The sequence below is a fragment of the Musca domestica genome, unplaced genomic scaffold, assembly GCF_030504385.1.
Source record: "Musca domestica strain aabys unplaced genomic scaffold, Musca_domestica.polishedcontigs.V.1.1 49, whole genome shotgun sequence".
Taxonomy (NCBI): Eukaryota; Metazoa; Arthropoda; class Insecta; order Diptera; family Muscidae; genus Musca; species Musca domestica.
Genome location: NW_026712344.1, coordinates 365,156 through 387,058, shown reverse-complemented (window position 1 = coordinate 387,058; position 21,903 = coordinate 365,156). Strand labels below are relative to the sequence as shown.

The window sequence follows — 21,903 nt, the reverse complement described above, 5'->3', positions numbered from 1 at the left end:
CATACCCATATACAAATAGATACCAGTATCGCTGCTGGTACTGTAGGTATACAAACCGGCCATGCTATGGGCCGGTAAAAGATATGCCAACCATATACACAAACTGGGGAACAAACCAGCCAAACTCTGTGGAGAGAAGATTAGAAATTATTATTTCTTCTTGTTGGTATATCCAAGGCTCCTGACATACCTGTACAATAATATATAGGGATCTTGAGTATAGTCCTAATCTTAAATCTCTTTCGGCATGACGCCGATCTTCTTGGGTATCCCTAATGGTTAACATTAGCAGAGGCCAATACATTAACGCCATGACACAGTGGTGATAACCCAAACGATCGTTGTATGTCAGTTGGGGATCCGAGGCAGGTACATCCCAAAATATGCAGCCAATGCAAAGGGAAATCACAGCTGCCGATATTAGTTTGCTTATCCAGGTGAGCAGAGAGCCCGGTTGTTTGTAGGCCGCAAAACGTTTAATCAGAGCCTTCATTTGGCCAAAGAAACCGGCCTTTCGTACAAAATTTGGCAGTGAGGCGGGTGGGGCCGCCAAGGGGGGTTCGGAATTTATTTGGTCCCAGGAATTTGCCAACGACTCGATACGGGCTGATGATTCCAGTAATGCGGCAGCGGACAGATCGTCCAGTGTCACCAAATCCACTAGAAGAGAGAGAGGGAGAGAAATTAAAAATAGTTTAGAGGGGGAAGGGGTTCCATAAGCTCTCTTAAACTCACAGTAATAATCTGCTGGATTTTTAAAGGGCGGACAGGGATAACCCAGTTCTCCCATGTGCCTTGGCAAATCCGAACGACTGCCGGAGAAAACTGTACGTCCCCCGGACAGCAGCAGGACCCCGGAACACATGGACAAAATTTCAAATGTGGGTGGTTGGAGGGTCATTATGACTATCCGGCCACCACTGCACCATTGACGCAAATATTCCACAAGGAAGAAAGTATCGAATATATCCATATTCGATGTGACTTGATCCAAAATTAAAATCGATGACTGGGCCAGTAGCTGGCAGGCCACGCTAAGGCGTTGTTTTTCCGAATGAGTCAGCGAGGAGACATTAGAGGCCCGCACAGTGGTCAAACCCAGATCCTCGATAAGGACATCCATCTGAAAAGCATAAATTATATTAATTTAATTTTTCAGAATGATTATATCCATAACTTACCCTCTCTTTTAAATCACTCCGGTCCATGGGACCCCTCAGGGTGGCATGGAAATTCAATGTACACTGTACACTCATCCGGGGATCCAGCGAGGACACACTTAAAGCAGGCACATAACTACACAACTCCCTAAGGCCACGACGATTTATCTGCTGGCCATTGATGAGGATCTCACCGCCGATCCTTTCATTCAAACCGGCCAGACATTCTGTCAGAGCTGTGCCCTCTTTTTGTGATGTCGCCATAATGGCAAATAAATCTCCGGCCTTGGCTTGCAGCGAAACACCCCTCAGACAGGGATTCACATCCAGACAGTGGACCTGTATATTAGGGTAGACCAAACCTATTTCGGAGCGTTTACGTTGTGACACACCACCATAATTCGAAATGTGACTACCGCCATTCGCGTGTTCCATGTGATGGTGACGATTGCGTGAAGTACCATATATACGGGATTCAGCTGCTCCGCCCCCACCACCACCGCCGCCACCATAGTCATAGACATCATTGCCACCAGCACTGGCCAGAAGATCCGCTTCACTGTGCGAACGATGGCCATAATGTTTGCCATTAGGCATATGGTGATGCTGGGGATGATGGCTATTTACATGGGTACCAACTGCAAGGATAAGATAACTCTATTAGTTCTTTTTGAAAGTCCACATTTCGCCGACATTCAGTTTTTTCTATAGGAAAAAATTTGACGACCTTTAGGTCCAAGTTTTTTCTATAGAAAAAAATTCGCCGATCTTTAGGTCGAAGTTTTCTCTATAGAAAAAAATTCGCCAGACCCTTGGGTCCAAGTTTTTTCTATAGAAAAAAATTCGCCAGACCCTTGGGTCCAAGTTTTTTCTATAGAAAAAAATTCGCCAGACCCTTGGGTCCAAGTTTTTTCTATAGAAAACAATTCGCCAGACCCTTGGGTCCAAGTTTTTTCTATAGAAAACAATTCGCCAGACCCTTGGGTCCAAGTTTTTTCTATAGAAAACAATTCGCCAGACCCTTGGGTCCAAGTTTTTTCTATAGAAAAAAATTCGCCAGACCCTTGGGTCCAAGTTTTTTCTATAGAAAAAAATTCGCCAGACCCTTGGGTCCAAGTTTTTTCTATAGAAAAAAATTCGCCAGACCCTTGGGTCCAAGTTTTTTCTATAGAAAAAAATTCGCCAGACCCTTGGGTCCAAGTTTTTTCTATAGAAAAAAATTCGCCAGACCCTTGGGTCCAAGTTTTTCTATAGAAAAAATTCGCCAGACCCTTGGGTCCAAGTTTTTTCTATAGAAAAAAATTCGCCAGACCCTTGGGTCCAAGTTTTTTCTATAGAAAAAAATTCGCCAGACCCTTGGGTCCAAGTTTTTTCTATAGAAAAAAATTCGCCAGACCCTTGGGTCCAAGTTTTTTCTATAGAAAAAAATTCGCCAGACCCTTGGGTCCAAGTTTTTTCTATAGAAAAAAATTCGCCAGACCCTTGGGTCCAAGTTTTTTCTATAGAAAAAAATTCGCCAGACCCTTGGGTCCAAGTTTTTCTATAGAAAAAAATTCGCCAGACCCTTGGGTCCAAGTTTTTTCTATAGAAAAAAATTCGCCAGACCCTTGGGTCCAAGTTTTTTCTATAGAAAAAAATTCGCCAGACCCTTGGGTCCAAGTTTTTTCTATAGAAAAAAATTCGCCAGACCCTTGGGTCCAAGTTTTTTCTATAGAAAAAAATTCGCCAGACCCTTGGGTCCAAGTTTTTTCTATAGAAAAAAATTCGCCAGACCCTTGGGTCCAAGTTTTTTCTATAGAAAAAAATTCGCCAGACCCTTGGGTCCAAGTTTTTTCTATAGAAAAAGTTTTTTCTATAGAAAAAAATTCGCCAGACCCTTGGGTCCAAGTTTTTTCTATAGAAAAAAATTCGCCAGACCCTTGGGTCCAAGTTTTTTCTATAGAAAAAAATTCGCCAGACCCTTGGGTCCAAGTTTTTTCTATAGAAAAAAATTCGCCAGACCCTTGGGTCCAAGTTTTTTCTATAGAAAAAAATTCGCCAGACCCTTGGGTCCAAGTTTTTTCTATAGAAAAAAATTCGCCAGACCCTTGGGTCCAAGTTTTTTCTATAGAAAAAAATTCGCCAGACCCTTGGGTCCAAGTTTTTTCTATAGAAAAAAATTCGCCGACCTTTAGGTCGAAGTTTTTTCTATAGAAAAAAATTCGCCGACCTTTAGGTCGAAGTTTTTTCCATAGAAAAAAATTTGGCGACATTTAGGTCCAAGTTTTTTCTATAGAAAAAAATTCGCCGACCTTTAGGTCTAAGTTTTTTATAGAAAAAAAATTCGCCGACCTTTAGGTCCAAGTTTTTTTCTATAGAAAAAAATTCGCCGACCCTAAGGTCCAAGTTTTTTCTATAGAAACAAATTCGCCGACCTTTAGGTCCAAGTTTTTTCTATAGAAAAAAATTCGCCGACCTTTAGGTCCAAGTTTTTTCTATAGAAAAAAATTCGCCGACCTTTAGGTCCAAGTTTTTTCTATAGAAAAAAATTCGCCGACCTTTAGGTCCAAGTTTTTTCTATAGAAAAAAATTCGCCGACCTTTAGGTCCAAGTTTTTTCTATAGAAAAAAATTCGCCGACCTTTAGGTCCAAGTTTTTTCTATAGAAAAAAATTCGCCGACCTTTAGGTCCAAGTTTTTTCTATAGAAAAAAATTCGCCGAACTTTAGGTCCAAGTTTTTTCTATAGAAAAAAATTCGCCGAACTTTAGGTCCAAGTTTTTTCTATAGAAAAAATTCGCCGACCTTTAAGTCCAAGTTTTTTCTATAGAAAAAAACTTGGACCTGAAGGTCGGCGAATTTTTTTCTATAGAAAAAAACTTGGACCTGAAGGTCGGCGAATTTTTTTCTATAGAAAAAAACTTGGACCTGAAGGTCGGCGAATTTTTTTCTATAGAAAAAAACTTGGACCTTAGAAAAAAACTTGGACCTGAAGGTTGGCGAATTTTTTTCTATAGAAAAAAACTTGGACCTGAAGGTCGGCGAATTTTTTTCTATAGAAAAAAACTTAGACCTGAAGGTCGGCGAATTTTTTTCTATAGAAAAAAACTTGGACCTGAAGGTCGGCGAATTTTTTTCTATAGAAAAAAACTTGGACCTGAAGGTCGGCGAATTTTTTTCTATAGAAAAAAACTTGGACCTGAAGGTCGGCGAATTTTTTTCTATAGAAAAAAACTTGGACCTGAAGGTCGGCGAATTTTTTTCTATAGAAAAAAACTTGGACCTGAAGGTCGGCGAATTTTTTTCTATAGAAAAAAACTTGGACCTGAAGGTCGGCGAATTTTTTTCTACATTAAAACATATATTGTTTTTGTACTTACCAGCTATACTAGCTCGACTGTTAGCTTGTCGAAGGGCGGACATCGGTATGCCTTGAGCACGAGAATCGGGACGTGATGAGGGTATACCACCAATGGCACGAAAATCCGATTCACTACGATATTTTCTGCAAAAAATGGAAAATAAATAAGAAAATTAAATTCCGTCAAACATTCACAAACCCAATATTTATTCTGAATGGAATGACAATGAAAAATAGTGAAATCAGAAAAAATTAAACGAATTATGGCATTGACTCCCATGGAATGCCTGGCTCGTGACTGTACCAAAAAATATTTTAACTCATTAAATCGGAGGTGTTAATTGGATCTAACGGCGACTGGAAATTTTGATGTTGATTTAATATATTAGGACTTGTTTGAAAAAAATTGCAATGCGTCATATTTTTTGGGAATATTTTATGAAATTAAAACTCATTGGAAGACAGAGGCGAGAAGGGAGAAAATGGTGGAAAAAGTAGTATAAATTGAAAAAAAATTGTTTTTCCAAAAAATAGGTATTATTGTTGTTTTATTTTCAAAAAGTGGTTCTACATTCAATTTTTCTGGCCATAACTATTTCTGTACCAATGATTCCGATTGGAATCCAGAGATCTCAATTAAATTTAGTACTATTTAGCACTTTTCGTACCATCATGTACACATTTTCAAAACAAACTCCATACCTCAACCTCAGTTACCTTTGTATCGAATTTTAGGATTTCAGCTCTATCTTTTCACCCATAACCTAATTTAATACCATTTAGAACTTTTCGTACAATTTTGGAACATATTTTCGAAACCTCCTTCATACGTCCAGGCTACACATTATTTGAGATTTCAAGCACTATGTATACACTCAATACTTTTTGTACAATTATTGTACACATCTACAAAATAACCTTCAAACCTTAACCTCAGATACCAACAGTGTCTCAATGTCAAATTTGAGGATTACAGTTTTATCCCTTCACATTTAGTACCATTTAGTACTTTTCGAAGAATTATAGTACACATTTCCAAAACAACCTTCATATCTTAGCCACAGACACCAACACCAAATTTCAGGATTTCGGCTATTTCATTTTCCCTATTGCTAAATTTAGTACTAATTTGTACAATTATCCAAACCAAATCCCTCTCTCCAAACACAAATACCAACAGAGAGCTCAATATCTAATTTGAGCATCCCAGCTCTATCCCTTCACCCAATACCAAATGTAGTACCATTTAGTACTTTTCGTACAATTAAAGTACACATTTCCGAAACGACCTCCATAAGTACAGGATACTATCCTAATACCAAGTTCCAAATTTCAAGTGCTATCTATTAAGCCAATACCAAAATGTACCGAATATAGTACTATTTAATACTTTTCGTACAATTATAGCACACATTTTCAAAAGGCTCCATATCTCAACCCAGATTCCATCAGTGACTTCAAAATATACAATTTTAGGATTTCAGCCTTATATCTTCACCCAATACCTAATTTAATACCATTTAATACTTTTCGTACAATTCTAGTACGTATTTTCGAAACCACCTCCATATGTCCAGGCTAAACATGAACAGCGCCCCTGACACCAAATTTCAGATATCAAGCACTATCTGTTCACCGAATACCAAATTGTGCCAAATATAGTACTATTTAGTACTTTTCGTGTAGTTTTAGCACACGTATTCAGAACGGCCTCATTGTTACAAACCTACAAAAAACAGGGACCCCAATACACAATTTCAAAAATCCAGCTTCATACGTTCGCCTTTAACCATACTGTTCCAAATTTTAGTACCATTTAGTACAGTTCGCAAACTTAGTACACAAACTTGATTCTTAACTAAATTTCTAGTTTTTAGTCCTATCCGTTCATATAGTATCAAATGGTACCATTTTAGAAGTTTAGTAAAATTTTAGAACTTTTCGTAGCCTTAAAGTTCGAATTTCCCAAAACGCTTTGATACGGCTATCTTGCACTCCATTAGTGACCCCCATTCCAAATCTCAGCTTATTCCGTTTGTCCAAGACAAAGTATTAAATTTTTAGAACATTTCAGTACTTTTCGTACCCAAGTAGCAGGATTTTTTAATTCTTTTTTATACCCTCCACCATACTATGGAGGGTATATTAACTTTGTCATTCCGTTTGTAACTTCTCGAAATACTCATGTCAGACCCAACAAAGTATATATATTCTTGATCAGCGTATAATTCTAAGTCGATTTAGCCATGTCCGCCTGTCTGTCTGTTGTAATCACGTTATCTTTCAAACGAATTGAGATAGAAGGTTTATTTTTCCAGTAGACAGGTAAATGGGCCATGTAGATCCACGTTTTCATATAGCACCCATATAACGGTACCTCCCGATATTCGGTATTTTGATGATTTTAGCGACATAATTCGCCGTAATTGTTTCAACTTTGGTATTTGAAGTTCGAAATGGCCTATGACAGAAAATTATCTGGGCAGGTCCACGTCTTCGTATAGCCCCCATATAACGGTACCTCCCAAAATTCGGTATTTTGATGATTTTAGCGCCCTTATTCACCGGAATTGTTTCAAATTACGTATTTAGAGTTCGTAATGGGAACTACAGTCTGTGACAGAAAAATGTCTATGCATTTCCAGTTCTTCGTACAGGCCCCATATATCAGTACCTCCCTATATTCGGTGTTTTGACGAGTTTACGTACAATACCCACCGAAATTGTTAATAAAATTTTTTAAGGATTTTAATTTTTTAAAATTTCCAAATTCGTTCCAAATGGTGGAGGGTGTTCAAAGTTTGACCCGGCCGAACTTACTGCTTTTTTACTTGTTTATTCTATACTTTTTCGTGTTGCCCAGTGTTTACTCACCTTAAATTCGGTGGTCCTCGACTGCGTGTCGTTTCGTTGTCACTGCTATCGTAACCCGAAGAGCCAGCCGTCGGACCGGCTGAACTGTCACGGAAACCGCGATTAATACGACCGCTAACACCACCACTGCTGGGACCACCTCTGGCACCGCCAGGACCGGGGCCGGGCCGATGGGAACGTTGTGAACCGGCATTGGGTGGGAAGACACGTGGTAGACCAAATTTCAGATATGTGTACATATTAGAGCCCAATGGTGATCTGAAATGACATAAAACAATGTAATGAAGCAGAAACAAAAGTAACAACAACAACCACATGTAGAAGCCAGTGGTTGCTGCAAAGCACCAGTTGCAGCTGCTGCCGCTTCAACTTACTTGGGTCCATAACGCGGATGATTGAGTATTGATTGTACTGTGGAATCGCGTAATTGAAAATTTCCATATGGCAGCGGTGATTTGTCCGAGGAGCCCAGGGCTGAGTCGGTAAAATCTGAATTCAAATTTTGCCTAAGAAACACAAAAGAGAATCAGAGAGAGAGAGAGAGAGAGGGAGAGAGAGAGAGAGAGAGAGAGAGGAATAAAGAGTTACATCAATAGAATTAAATTAAGTTAATAAACGGATGCGGTTTGGTTTGATTTGGCTACCAAACCATAGAACTTAACATGGCAAATAAATTACCCTGGGAGTGGAATTTTCAAAACAATGCATTTTCAGTTAACAAAAAACCAATTGAAATAAAAAACCAACAACAATTGAAATGTTGAAAGCCCAATCGATGCAATTTTATGATCACTTCCGTTCATTAGTTTCTAATCAAGCGTAATGGAGTTTTTGGTTCGCTTCCATTTGGGCTCAAACATAATTTTCGGTTGCCATTGGTTGCAACAGGTTTGATATAGATTTTTGGTTTTATGTCATAAATGATCACTCCAATGAAACGGAAATTGAAAACTGCACCTCTTTTCAAATTTTATTTTCAATGTTTGTTTTGTTCATTCTTTTTATACCCTACAACACTATGTGTTGAGGGTATTATAAGTTTGATTGGGCCAAAAATTATGTAACACCACGAAATATTGATTTCCCATATAGGAAAGTATATATGGATCTTCCTATCTCGCCGAGCTGAGCCGATCTAGCTATGTATGTCCGTCCGTCCGTCTGTCCGTCTGTCCATGTTAATTTGTAATCACTCTACAGGTCGCAATTATGGCCCGATCTTCACGAAATTTAGAATGGAGGTGGGGCTAGGGTCAGAATAGAACCCTATTTCTTTTGGAGATGATCGCCAAATGTTTAGGGGTTGAAATGGACCAAATACTAAAAAAAATTCGGATTTTGCAGTAGCTATACAGGTCGCAATTATAGACCAATCGACGCGGAATTTCGCATGTAGCTAGAGTTTAGGGCGGGGAAGAAGCCTACCAATTTGGGTCGTCATCGGATAAAATTTAGCGGGTAAAATAGACCATATATTTTTTGCTGAAAAAATTCAAAATTTTTCATTAAACCGCGAATATTTTATATCCCGGGGAAATCACAAAGCCATGACAAGGTTACTTCTGATCTTTACAATGATGTTAAGATCCAAAAAATCGAATATATAGCAAATATATGCGATATATATGTCTATCAAAGAAGATATGCTTGAAAGATCTTATATATGTCGAGAACGGCTGAACTGATTTCGACAGTTCTCATTAATTCAGAATGGCAGGAAAGGAAAAACGTCTAAGAAACGCATACAAATATCTCTCTAAAGACGAAAATATTGATTTTGTAATATTTTCTCATATTTTTTCAATTTTGTCATATTTTTGGCATATTTTCATTTTGAATTAAACATTTGGTAATATTTCTACAGCTAACAGAACTAAGTAGTTAGGATATCAGGATATCATATACAGATCGCATTTATGGCCCGATCCTTACGAAATTTTGCATGGGTATAAGATGAGGGTCAGAATAGAAGCCTACTCTTTTTGGAGATGATCATTATATATTTAGGGGTTGAAATGGACCAAAAAAACTGCAAAATGGTCAGGAGGTCATAATTATCGCCCGATCCTCACGCACATTTGAATGGGGATTACCGGACATTGCAAAAGCCAGGCAGTTTTGGATGGCCATCCAAAAATATTCAATGTGTGAAGAAGTTTGCCAACTTTTGTAGACAAAATACAAAAATGTCCATTCCAGTGACTTTTTGGAGAATTCACAAACACAGGAAAGACGCACTTCTGACTATTTCGTTAACGCTGATTTCGTTGAAGAATATAGTCAAATGACTGTATCTCATATAGATGCGTTTCAGTCAAAAACCAATAATAAATGTTAATCTTTTGCCACTTCTGAGAGATTATAGGTCTTTGGGAAATATTAGTTCCAGATCTAGGAAGACCATTTAAGTGCAACATCTACCAATAAATTGGAAATAAGCAAATTAGTTAAGGTTGTTATTATTCGAAAATTAGAGAACGAAACCTGACGGTTTTCTTTTATTATTTGTCACAATATCTTGTGGAATTCTTTCGAGTATCTCGCCTATATAAACTGTATCGTTTATTATAGTGTTGTAGGGTATTCAACGGTCGGCCCCGCTCGACTGTAGCCTTTGCTTACTTGTTTTCTTTCTAATTTATTTCATTCTATTGTTAATTCTTGTTTTTATTGCTTCCTACCTGTATATTGACCATGCATGCAAGTCTTCGGACGCTGCATGCGGCAGTGGTGAATTCGGTCCATGTGGCACTGAGTAACGCCTCTCCTCGCGTGACATTTTTTTCGTTGCACCAAAATTACTCAATTCCATGATGTTGGCTGGGTGTTCTGCAAAAATGAAATTGAAATGGGAAAATAAAAATGAAATTAATTAAAATTCAGTTGTTTGTTTTTATTTTTTTTTTTTTGGTAATAAATTTAATATTGAATTGAATTAGAGAGAGAGAGAGAGGTGTTTATATAAACTAGCTATTCAAAATGAGCGATTTTTTTGTCGATGTATATTGAGTAGGAAATTTAATGTGTATTGCTTTTAATAAGCCAGGCGGGACCGCTGTTCCTACAACCTTAAATTTTGTCATGTGTGGGGATAAGTGAGATAAGGGTTGATTTTTAGAAGTTCGAAATAAATTGATACTAAAAGTACAAACGGTTGCCCTCACGGCGTTTAGGGAACCAACCTTGAAATTTGGCAAATGGGTCACTTTGGTGTCTAGAAATGATGTGAGTGATTCTCAGCAACAACTTGGAAGCTCTATGAGAATATTAATTCATTAAAAGATAATGTTAAAAATACCTTATGCATTACCAGTAGGTTGAAAATTATGTCAGGATAGATGTACAGGGTGAGATAAAAAAGCAAGAAAGTCAAACGCCATAATTTTCACATTTTTTTTTAAATTTTATTGAATGAAAGCAAAAAATGTTAGAAATAGCATCAAATTTTAGAATAAGTTGTTGGAATCTCCAAATTATGCCCCCAAAATGTTTGCGTGCCAAAGGCTTGAATACACACTCCAGAATATTTTCGCTATAATATTCGGCATTTATTCTGATCACACGGTCGATCAATACGAGTAGAAACCGACCATCGGCTGTTATGCCGGACCACACCAGCACCATGGCCGGCGCTTGAGGTCTGCTGGCCAACCGAAGTTGCACATTTTCAGCTGATCTCTTTGGCAAGTAAACACGATCATTTTGTTTTTTCTACAAACTGCTGGACATCGAATGTTTTCTCATCGGAGAAAACTAAATTCGGCAGTTCACCACTTTCGGCCAAGCGTAGCAACTCTTTAGCTCTTTGAGTCTATTATCTTTCTCTTCAATGGCTTTACCCCGATCTCATTTTTATACCCTGCACCTTGGAAAGGAGGGTGTATTAACTTTGTCATTCCGATTGTAACATCCTTAAATAGTCGCCGTAGACCCCATAAAGTATATATATTAATAATCAGCATAAAATTCTAAGTCGATTTAACGATGTCCGTCTTTTTGTCCGTCTGTCTGTTGAAATCACGATACAGACCACATTATTTGATGTAGAGCGCCAAGATTTAGCAGAACAATTTTAATTGTGTCTAGGATGGTTGGTATTGAAAATGAAATATATCGGTCCACGTTCTGGTATAGTCCCCATATAACGGTACCTCCCGATATTGGATATTTTGATGATTTATGCTACATTTTTTCACGGATTTGTCTGAAAATTGGTATTTGTAGGTCATAACGGGTCCCTGTGCGGGTGGCAAAACATTGCATGTATAGGTCCACGGTTTGGTATAGCCCTCATATAAGGGTACCTCCCGATATTCGATAATTTCATGATTTATGCCACATTTTTTCACTGATTTGTCTAAAAATTGGTATTTGTGGGTCGTAATGGGTCCCAGTTCGTGTGGCGAGTCATTGTAATTATAGGTCCACGTTTGGTATAACCCCATATAACGGTACCTCCCGATATTCGGTAGTTTGATGATTTTTGCCACATTTTTTTACCGATTTGTCTGAAAATTGGTATTTGTAGGTCAAAATGGGTCCTAGCTCCTTTGGCGAAACATTGTATGTGTAGGTCCACGATTTGGTATAGCCCACATATAACGGTACCTCCCGATATTCGGCATTTTAATGGTTTTCTAATGCTTCCTTTACCCTAAGGTGGAGGGTATTAAAAGTTTGGCCCGGCCGAACTTAATGTTTTTTTACTTGTTCAATATTAGCCGAATGGATTATTGCGATATGTTCAGCTCACGAGCCATTTGTTGGCCACTGCGACGCGGGTTTCGATCAAGTCGCTTCTTTACTTTTTACTGTCTTCTTCCGTCCCCTTCTTTGTTGTCGGGCTGCGCTACCAGTATTACGGTAACGAGTGATGGTACGAGACACCCAAAGATTTATTCACATTTAAATGCTGGAGTGCTCTAACGATAGCCACGTATGGTTTCCAGCCAAATATAAAGAAATCATACTATCACGCTTGAATTCCATAACGAATAACTTTTTTCCTGGAACATTCTCACAATAAAGCTTATGTACGCTTGTAAACCATATAATGAGCTGCCACTGGAATAATTTTAACAGCTGTCGGACGATTGGCTTAGAAATAACAGCAGTCTGAAGTTGGTAGCAGTTTTTTCATCTCACCCTGTATATCATTTGATACGGCCAAAACGTGTCTCATCGAAATAACGGTTTAGAACATCGGTCTCTTTGGACCAAATCCCTTTCAGGATATTTGGGGTCGATCTAGAGATGTCCGTCTGCCTGTGTGGCTGGTGCGCACGATAACTCTCGAGGGGAGTATGCGATTTGGCCCAAAAACTTGGTACATCGTAATATTATTATCAAACTTAGATTGATTTCCAAGATGGGCAATATCGGTCCATTCCTTCTGGTACCTCATCCACAAAAGTTCGAAATTTTCAACCCACGGTCTGGTTTAGAAGATGGAATACATCGGTTCACTCCTTCTTGTAACTCCCCCACAATGGTCAAAATTTTGAATAATCAAAACGATTATAAAATCCGAAATAATCATCCGGTTCTCTTAACATTTCACACATCCCATTTTTTCTACTAACACTAGATCTGTTGTGAAGAAGGCATGTATCGGTCCACTCCTTCTGGTACCTTTCCCACAATGGGTCAGAATTTGAAATAGCCATGAGGCTCGTAAAACGCGAAACCAGCATCCTTTTCCATTCAGACTTGGTACATCTCAATATTTGCATCAGCACAAGATCTGTTATAAATGTTATAAATGGATGGTAGAGATCGGAACATTTCTTCACAGTGTTCAAATTCTCGAAAAACAAAACGCTCAAAGAAAGCGAGAAAAGCATCCAACTCTCTTCAAATTTCATACCTACAAACATTTTTGCTAACACAAGATCTGTTGTTAAGATGATATATATCTACCAACACCTTCTGATATCTCACCAACAAAGGTTCACAATTTTCAATACTTTTATTTGTCATTTACAACTTGCTATATCTAAATATTTCTCTCAACCAGAAACCTGAGGTGAATATGAAATTAATGATTTCCTATAAATTTGATATGAATGTTCGATTTTCTTGTAGATGAAGCATGAAAATCGAATACTTCGGTCGACTATGCCTGGAACCTCACGCACATGTTAACATTTTTTAAAAATTATCATATGTGTAGTGAAGGAAGTTACCAACCAGTTACCAAGTTACCCCATATTTATATCATATTTATTTAAATCCGATACGAAATAGACAATATTGGTCCATTACCTCAGAACCCACTCCATAGAGGTTCAAGTGTTGAATAATCATAACAGTCTGTCTGTCGGCAGAACCGATTTGATACTTTTTAACTTGTTTTAGCTCTACTTTCAAAATTTGCTGGATTTTCCCCGAAATTATTTCTAGTGTTGCAGAGTTTTAATATATTGTTAATATATTACTCAGTACTGTTGCAATTATGTCAATACCTTTTTCTGGGATGTAATGACAACAATTATTTTGATTTCTCTCCCTCTCTCTCTCTCTCTCTCGGTTTCTCTTCATCAATTTTATAACCGTTCATTTAATCAAAGTCACTATTATTGAAGAGTGGTCGGAAAAAAACAGAGAAGAAAAAAAAAATATTTTTTAATGGGAAATATAAACCACATCTACTGCTCAGACTGTAACTGTGTAAAAACAACAACGACAACAATAACAAATTGTGTGAATATCATATTTAAAATATTACGTTAGCAAAACGGAATTTGTTTTTTTTTGCTATAGCTATTGTTGTTGTTTACTTTTTTTCATAAATGATGACATTAGATCAACTAACCACACAATGGCAATGCCTATAGGGATGCCATGTTGTGATGGGGATGAAAGGGCATTTTTATAGAGAATTAAAAGGGATTTTATTCAAATTTCATAATTCGGCTTATAATAATGTTAAAATGCAGATCTCTGTTTATTCCTTAACCTTTGGGTCCTCGCAAATAGCGATTTTTTAGGGATTTTTGTTGAGAAAGCTTTAAAATTATTGGGTAAAATATTCACTATCCCCATGGCCTCTCATGATGTTTTGGATTTTTATAGGAATAAATAAACATTTGAATTTGCTAAGCTTTAATTTTCTAGGTACATTTTCGAAACTATTTTAATGCCCTCTGTAATTCCTATCTGATATGGCATCTCTATGAAATAAATACCCAACATCATACCATCATCGTCGTCATCATTTGGTTTCAAATTATCGTCATTGTTTTCGCTTCAGCGTCATCACCAACTGCATTATTGCCATCATTAGTCATTATCGCCAACATTGTTTGGCTCATCTTCATAATCTCCGTCCGCAACTTGCGACCATAATGTACCTAATTTGGCCTATAAGGCCGTGGGCAAATTCTCAGTCATATTTTGCAGTGTTTTTTTCTTCTGATGAAGTTTAACGGGTTTTTTCGGTAAGCCTCTTTGTTGCGGTATTTATTAGATAATTTGTTTTTGTCTTTGCTGGTTTTTTTTGTGAAGTACAATTTGCTCAGGGAAAATATTCTTCTTCTTTGAATCGTTGTGGTTTTGTTAATAATTTGTATGGTCGTTGTAAAATTACTTGAGAATTTGCAAAAAGTACAAAATATGTATTTTTGTTAATGAACTTTGAACGTGTGTAAATTTGAAAATAAGGCATTTGAAAGGGGCATTGAAAATTTTATAACGGGGCACGTTGATGAAAACCTCTTCAGGTAAATGGGGGACTTTTGTTAGGGAAGGAAGTTTAGAGAAACTTAAAGTGTTGGAGAACTTTCATCATCAATCATAAAAATACCGAACATAGGGAGATACGGTTATATGAGGGCTATACAAAGACCTGGACATGCATATGCAATTCTATCATAGGCTGTAGGACTCATTACGAACTTCAAATACGAAATTTGAAACAATCCCGGTGAATAATTGTCGCTAAAATCATCCAAGTACCGAATATAGGGAGGTACAGTTATATGGGGGCTATAAGAAGGCCTGGACCTGCATAGAGAATTTTCTGCCATGTATTGTAGTACCCATTACAAACTATCATTACGAAATTTGAAAATAATCTGGTGAACAATGTGGCTAAAATCATCCAAATACCGAATATAGGGAGGTACAGTTATATGGAGGCAATAACAAAACGTATACCTATATAGCCCATACCAAAAGTCCTGCAGACGAACACACACATTTGAGTAAAATTATATCAGCCTACTTCAATTCGTTCGTGATTTCCACAGACAGACGGACGTTCATCATTAAATCAACATAGTATTTTAAGCTGATCAAGAATATATACAGGACGAGATGAAAAAACTGAAACCAACTTCAGACTGCTGTCATTTCCAAGCCACTCGTCCGACAGCTGTTAAAATTATTCCAGTGACAGCTTATTATATTGTTTACAAGCGTACAAAAGCATTTTGGTGAGAATTTTCCAGAAAATAAGTTATTCGTGATGGAATTTAAGCGTGATAGTGTTATTTCTTTATATTTGACTGGAAAACCACCAGTGGCTATCGTTAGAGCACTCCAGCATGTAAATGTGAATAAATCTTTTGTGTCTCGTACCATCACTCGTTACCGTGATACTGGTACCCTGGTAGCGTAACCCGACTTCAAGGAAGTGGACAGAAGAAAACAGCAACATCAGCAGAAATGGTTCGAAAATTGAAGAGGCGACTTGATCGAAACCCTCGCTGCAGCGACCGAAAAATGGTTCGTGAGCTGAACATATCGCAATATTCCATTCAGCAAATATTGAAAAATGAGCTCGGGGTAAAGCCATTGAAATTCCAAAAAGTGCACGAACTTAAACCGCAACAGAAATAAAATAGACTCAAAAGAGCTAAAGAGTTGCTTCGCTTGGCCGAAAGTGGGGAACTGCCGAATTTGGTTTTCTCCGATGAGAAAACATTCGTTGTCCAGCAGTTTGTTAACCAACAAAATGATCGTGGTTACTTGCCAAAGAGGTAAGCGGAAAATGTGCACCTTCGGTTGGCCACCAGAACTCAAGCGCCGGCCATAACAGCCGGTGTGGGCCGCCATAACAGCCGATGGTCGCTCTCCGCTCGTATTAAATGAACGTGGCATCAGAATAAATGCCGAGTATTATAGCGAAAATATTCTGGAGGGTGTATTGAAGCCTTGGTCACGCAATCATTTTGGCCGCAGGCCTTGGGAATTCCAACAGGACTTAGCACCATCGCACTCAGCACGCACCACCCAAGAATGGTTACAAAATGAGGTTTCTCGCTTCATTTCCAGCGCACAATGGTCATCAAAATCTCCGGATACCAATCCGTTGGAGTATTGTGTCTAGAGTGCCAACCAAAAAATACCAATGTGTCGATCAACTCAAGCATGCGCCTCGTCGGGAATGGGCCAAAATACCGCAGATCACCATTCATGCAGAGTGTGACAGTTTCATTGGCCTTTTGAAGTCCATAATTCGTGTCGAAGGTGACCAATTCGGACAAATCTAAACTTATTCAAAAATTTTATGCTATTTCCGACATTTTTTGCTTTCATTCAATAATATTTAAAAAAAAAGTTTTAGTTTTTTTTATCTCACCCTGTACCTACATGTGAATGTAATCACTTATATTTTATTTAACAAAAATCGTAAAATGTTAACAATATTGTTGTTGTATTTTTTGGCAAACCATTCTTGACCCACTTATGACAGAAAGAGCCAAAGACAACAACAGCAACTACCAAACTTGTTAACCGAACAAGAAGAATTTCACTAATCAAAACTGGAGGCCGAGCAAAGACACCAACAACAAAAATTATACCTCCAACAACTTTATTCGATAATTTACTCGGAACCAGCAAATTATGCCAGTCAGACAGACAACCCAGAGGTGATCAGCAGTTCCTCATTTGCAGTAATATAATCCATGTGGAGTATGACAGACGCCAGTCGTCCACAAAAAAAAAAATGAACGGAAAAAGAAACGGTTTCAAATTCATGTCTCAATGATTTTTAAGTTTTATTTTGTTTTTGCTGGTCGATAGGTTTAAGTTCTGGTTTTTTCGTACTCAATTTTTTCTATGACGAAAAAGTGTGTGTGTGTGTGTTTGTAGGTATGACCAACCGAAGATATTTTGATTGATAGTTTTGTCTTGGCCGCCGTTGTGCTGTGTTCAATGGAGCAGTAAATTATACACATATGATCAATGTTCAGCCGACCAACTTATATCAATGATCGTTTATGGGCTATATACATACACACATGCGTATGTGGAGCACATGAAAATCTACTCATGTGGGCATTTCTTGTGCGCATGCCTATTACAAGCACCAATATTATTTATGGATGTTCGACATACTACCCGTGATCAATTGCATGTAACTTGTGTTCGAACCATATTGTTTTACCGTTTTTTGTTTGTTTCTGCCAATACGCAGCTTAATAGCGTAAGGGCCTTAATTAAGTACGGTTATGTGGTCTTAGGGTAATTGACCAATATTAAATTAATAACGGTTAGATTGTCGCGGTCATTTGATACGAATATAGTTGTAAGATGTGCCAAATGAGATGTGTGGTTAGATATGCCAAGGGAAAAAATTCGGTTGGTCGGTATCTCATCAAACGGCAAAGGAAGGAACCTAATTGGTCTTCTACGGAGAAACCTTTTTTCGATATATTTATATGTATTAACAAGTAAAAAATCTGTAAGTTCGGCTGGGACGATCTTTGTATACCCTCCACCATTTGAGATGATTTTGGCAATTTTCAAAAAAATAAAATCCGTTAAAAATTCTGTTAAAATCTTAAAAAATACCGAATGTAGCTGTTATATTAGGGTCAATACGACGACGTGGACCTGTGTAGGCAACTTTTGTAATAAATCATTGCAATACTCAAATGCGAAACTTGAATAAAAATTCCGGTGAATAATGTCGCAAAGATCATCCAAATACCGAATATCAGAGGTACCGTTATATGGGGGATATACGAAGACGTGAACCTGCACAGACAATTTTCTGTCATAGGCTGTAGTACCCATTAAGATTTTCCAATATGAAATTTTAAACGATTCCGGTAAATAATGTTGCTGAAATCATCAAAATACCGAATATCGGGAAGTACGGTTCTATGGGGATATACGAAGACGTGGAACTGCACAGACAATTTTCTGTCATAGGCTGTGGTATCCATTTCGAACTTCAAATACCAAATTTCAAATAATTTCGGAGAATAATGCCGCTAAGATCATCGAAATACCGAATATCGGGAGGTACCGTTGAATGGATGCTATACGAAGACGTGGGCCTACATGACTAATTTTCTGTCTTAGGCTGTAGTATCCATTTCAAACTACAAATATTAAGTTTGAAAAAATTCCGGTGAATAATGTCACTTAAATCACCAACATATCCAGAAAAGGGAAGTGCCATTATATGGGAGCTATACGAAGACGTGACCTGCATACGAAATTTTCTGTCATAGGCTGTAGTACCCTCAAAATCTTCCAATATGAAATTTGAAACGATTCCGGTAAATAATGTTGCGGAAATCATCAAAATACCGAATATCGGGAGGTACCGTTCTATGGGGGATATACGAAGACGTGGAACTGCACAGACAATTTTCTGTCATAGGCTGTAGTACCCATAACGAACTTCAAACACCAAATTTGGAAAAAAAAATCCGGTGAATAATGTCGCTAATATCATCCAAATACCGAATATCAGGGAGTACCGTTATATGGGGGCTATACGAAGACGTGGACCTGCACAGACAATTTGTCATAGGCTGTAGTATTCATTACGGACTTTAAATGCCAAATTTTAAAGAATCCCGGTGAATAACGTACCGTTATATAGGGGCTATACGAAGACGTGGACCTGCACAGACAATTTTCTCTCATAGGCTTTAGTATTCATTACGAACTTCAAATACCAAATTTGAAAGAATCCCGGTAAATAACGTCGCTAAAATCAACAAAGTTCGGAATATCGGGAGGTTCCCTTATGTGGAGGCTATACCAAAACGTGGACCCTTATGTGGAGGCTATACCATTATCAATACCAAAAGTATTGAGTAAAATTTTATCAGTCTTCTTCAATTCGTTCGGAAGCTAGAGTGATTTCCACAGACAGGCAGACGGATAGACGGACGGACATCGCTAAATCGACATAGAATTTTATGCTGATCAAGAATATGTACACTTTGTGGGGTCTAAAATGTATATTTCGAGGTGTTACATGCGGAATGACACATTTAATATACCCTCCATACTATGGTGGAGGGTATAAAAATCGCTCCCCGACTTGCAAGGTTTTTTCTTATAGAGACAATTGGTTGTCGGCTTCTGAGGACTTTTTTCTATAGAAAAAATCGTTCCTCGGCTTCGGAGGACTTTTTTGTCTATAAAAAATTGGTCCATGGCTTTAGAGGATTTTTTTTTATAGAAAGAAATCGGTACTTGGATTCCGAGGATTTTTTTCTATATTGTCTATAAAAAATCGCTCCTCGCCTTCAGAGGACTTTTTTATAAAAAAGGAATCTCGGCTTCAGAAGATTTTTTTAATAGAAAAATATTCAGTCCTCGGCTTCAAATGATTTTTTTAGACTGGATTTTTTTCTATTCACCTCCGTGGCTCAGGTATATATCATCGGTCTTCAGATACCGAGTCCTTACTTATTATCATGCAAATAATGCACCTTTCCTATGCAGCCTACTCAAACCCGCAATGAAATGAAAAATGCATAATTTCTTATATGAATGTATTCAGTTCATTCGCAAGTGCATTTGCAGAAAGTAACAACTTCTCGCAACACAGTTCCTCAAATGTTTCGACGTCAAGCTCGAATGCATTAATTTGCATCGAATTCATAAAAACACAGGCAAAAGCAGAGAATACTAATGATACTTTGGGGGAGGTTTCAAATAATGAGACGTGCCTCATCATTTCTGGAAATGGTCCGAAAAGCATTAGTTTTTTTTCTTTCTTTATTTCGAAATGGTAATTTCACTTTCTCAGTCATTTAATAACAATAATGCAAATGAAATTTTGGAAGAAGAAGAAGGTGAATGTGAGTGAAAGAAACATAATTTTTAGGAAAGGAGGAGACCCTATTTCTAATTTAATTAGAGTTTATATTATTATTTATTAACTAAGACTCATCGGGATTTAAAGCCTATGAAACTAAACAATTTGATCGATCACTTGTCACAACAACTTTCTTCACTTGGTTAATTTTTTTTTTTCTGACACACAAATGAGAAACTCACAAATGAGAAACTAAAAAAAATGATTTTGTATTGGGAGAGGATACCCCATAACCCAGTGATGACACCATGACCAAATCAAAACTCCCAAAAAAAGAACCCCAAAACCCCATCTCCCCATAATAACATAAAATTACCGCAACACAAATTACAATGCATCAGAAAAGAAAAAAAAAACACAAAACAAGAAATCAATAAAAAAATGCCGGAATTACCTACATTTTTCCCAACCTCTTCTCCAGCAACAATTGCCAGCAACAACAAAACCTGTACCGACACAAAAATGTTGCACTTGTTGCATTGCCTTGCATGAAGCGGCTGTGTAACCCAAAACAAGACAGGTTGTGATTGCAAACCATGAACTTTCTCAAAGATACCAGTGCAGCGCACCAAATTAGACATGCAGCATAATGGGCAGAACGATAAAGAAGAAGTAAAAAAAAAACAACAAAAATAAGAAATATAAAGACAGCAAACATGTTGCAATACCATTTACAATTCGAAGAGAATGTGAGTGGCGGTACCATAAAAAAGAGTAACAATGTTTCCGAAGATTTTGAAGAAAAAAAAAATCAATCGGAAAAAAAATCTTCAGCGGATGAGGAGCATTTTTTTTTTCTATAGAAAAAAATTCTCTATGGTATGGACCAATTTTTTATACAAAAAGAAAACCTTACTTGCTGAAGAAGAGAAAAAAAATCTTAAGTGGCTGAGAAGCAATTTTTTTATAGACAAAAAATCCTCAGTGGCTGGTGATCGATTTTTTCTTTAGAGAAAAAAATCCTCTGTGGCTAAGGACCAACTTTTTCTATAGAGAAAAAGTCCTCCATGGCTGAGTAGCAATTTTTTTATAGAAAAAAATCCTCAGTGGCTAAGGACCAATATTTTTCTAGAGAGAAAAAATCCTCACTGGCTGAGGACCAATATTTTTCTATAGAGAAAAAAAATCCTCCATGGCTGAGTAGTAATTTTTTATAGAAAAAAATCCTCATCGGCTGCGGACCAATTTTTTCTATAAAGAAAAAATCCTCAGTGGCTGAGCACCAATATTTTTCTATAGAGAAAAAACCGTCAGTGGGTGAAGATCAATATTTTTCTGTAGAGAAAAAATCGTCAGTGGGTAAGAACCAATTTTTTTCTATGGAAAAAAACCTATACAGAGAAAAAATCCATGCTAAGTATCATTTTTTCTGTAGAAAAAATTCTTAGAAGCTTTTTGTTTTTATTGAAAAAAGTCCTCAGTGGCTGAGGCCAATTTTTTTTTCTCTAGTAGCAAG

The 21,903-nt window shown here is 37.4% G+C and overlaps 1 protein-coding gene across 2 annotated transcripts in view; it reads right to left on the bottom strand.

Annotated features, from left to right (window-relative positions):
• LOC131804779 (ATP-binding cassette sub-family G member 8) overlaps positions 1–21,903 on the bottom strand; it is a 113,422-nt gene that overhangs the window by 2,900 nt on the left and 88,619 nt on the right. For both annotated transcript variants that reach the window (XM_059127961.1, XM_059127960.1), the window contains 8 exons: positions 10,054–10,201; positions 7,747–7,878; positions 7,373–7,630; positions 4,518–4,642; positions 1,182–1,798; positions 736–1,123; positions 191–660; positions 6–126 (listed from right to left, as the gene is read on the bottom strand). In XM_059127961.1, the coding sequence (XP_058983944.1) occupies positions 6–126; positions 191–660; positions 736–1,123; positions 1,182–1,798; positions 4,518–4,642; positions 7,373–7,630; positions 7,747–7,878; positions 10,054–10,184 (2,242 nt within the window). In that variant the 5' untranslated portion in view covers positions 10,185–10,201. The remainder of the gene's footprint in view (positions 1–5; positions 127–190; positions 661–735; positions 1,124–1,181; positions 1,799–4,517; positions 4,643–7,372; positions 7,631–7,746; positions 7,879–10,053; positions 10,202–21,903) is intronic.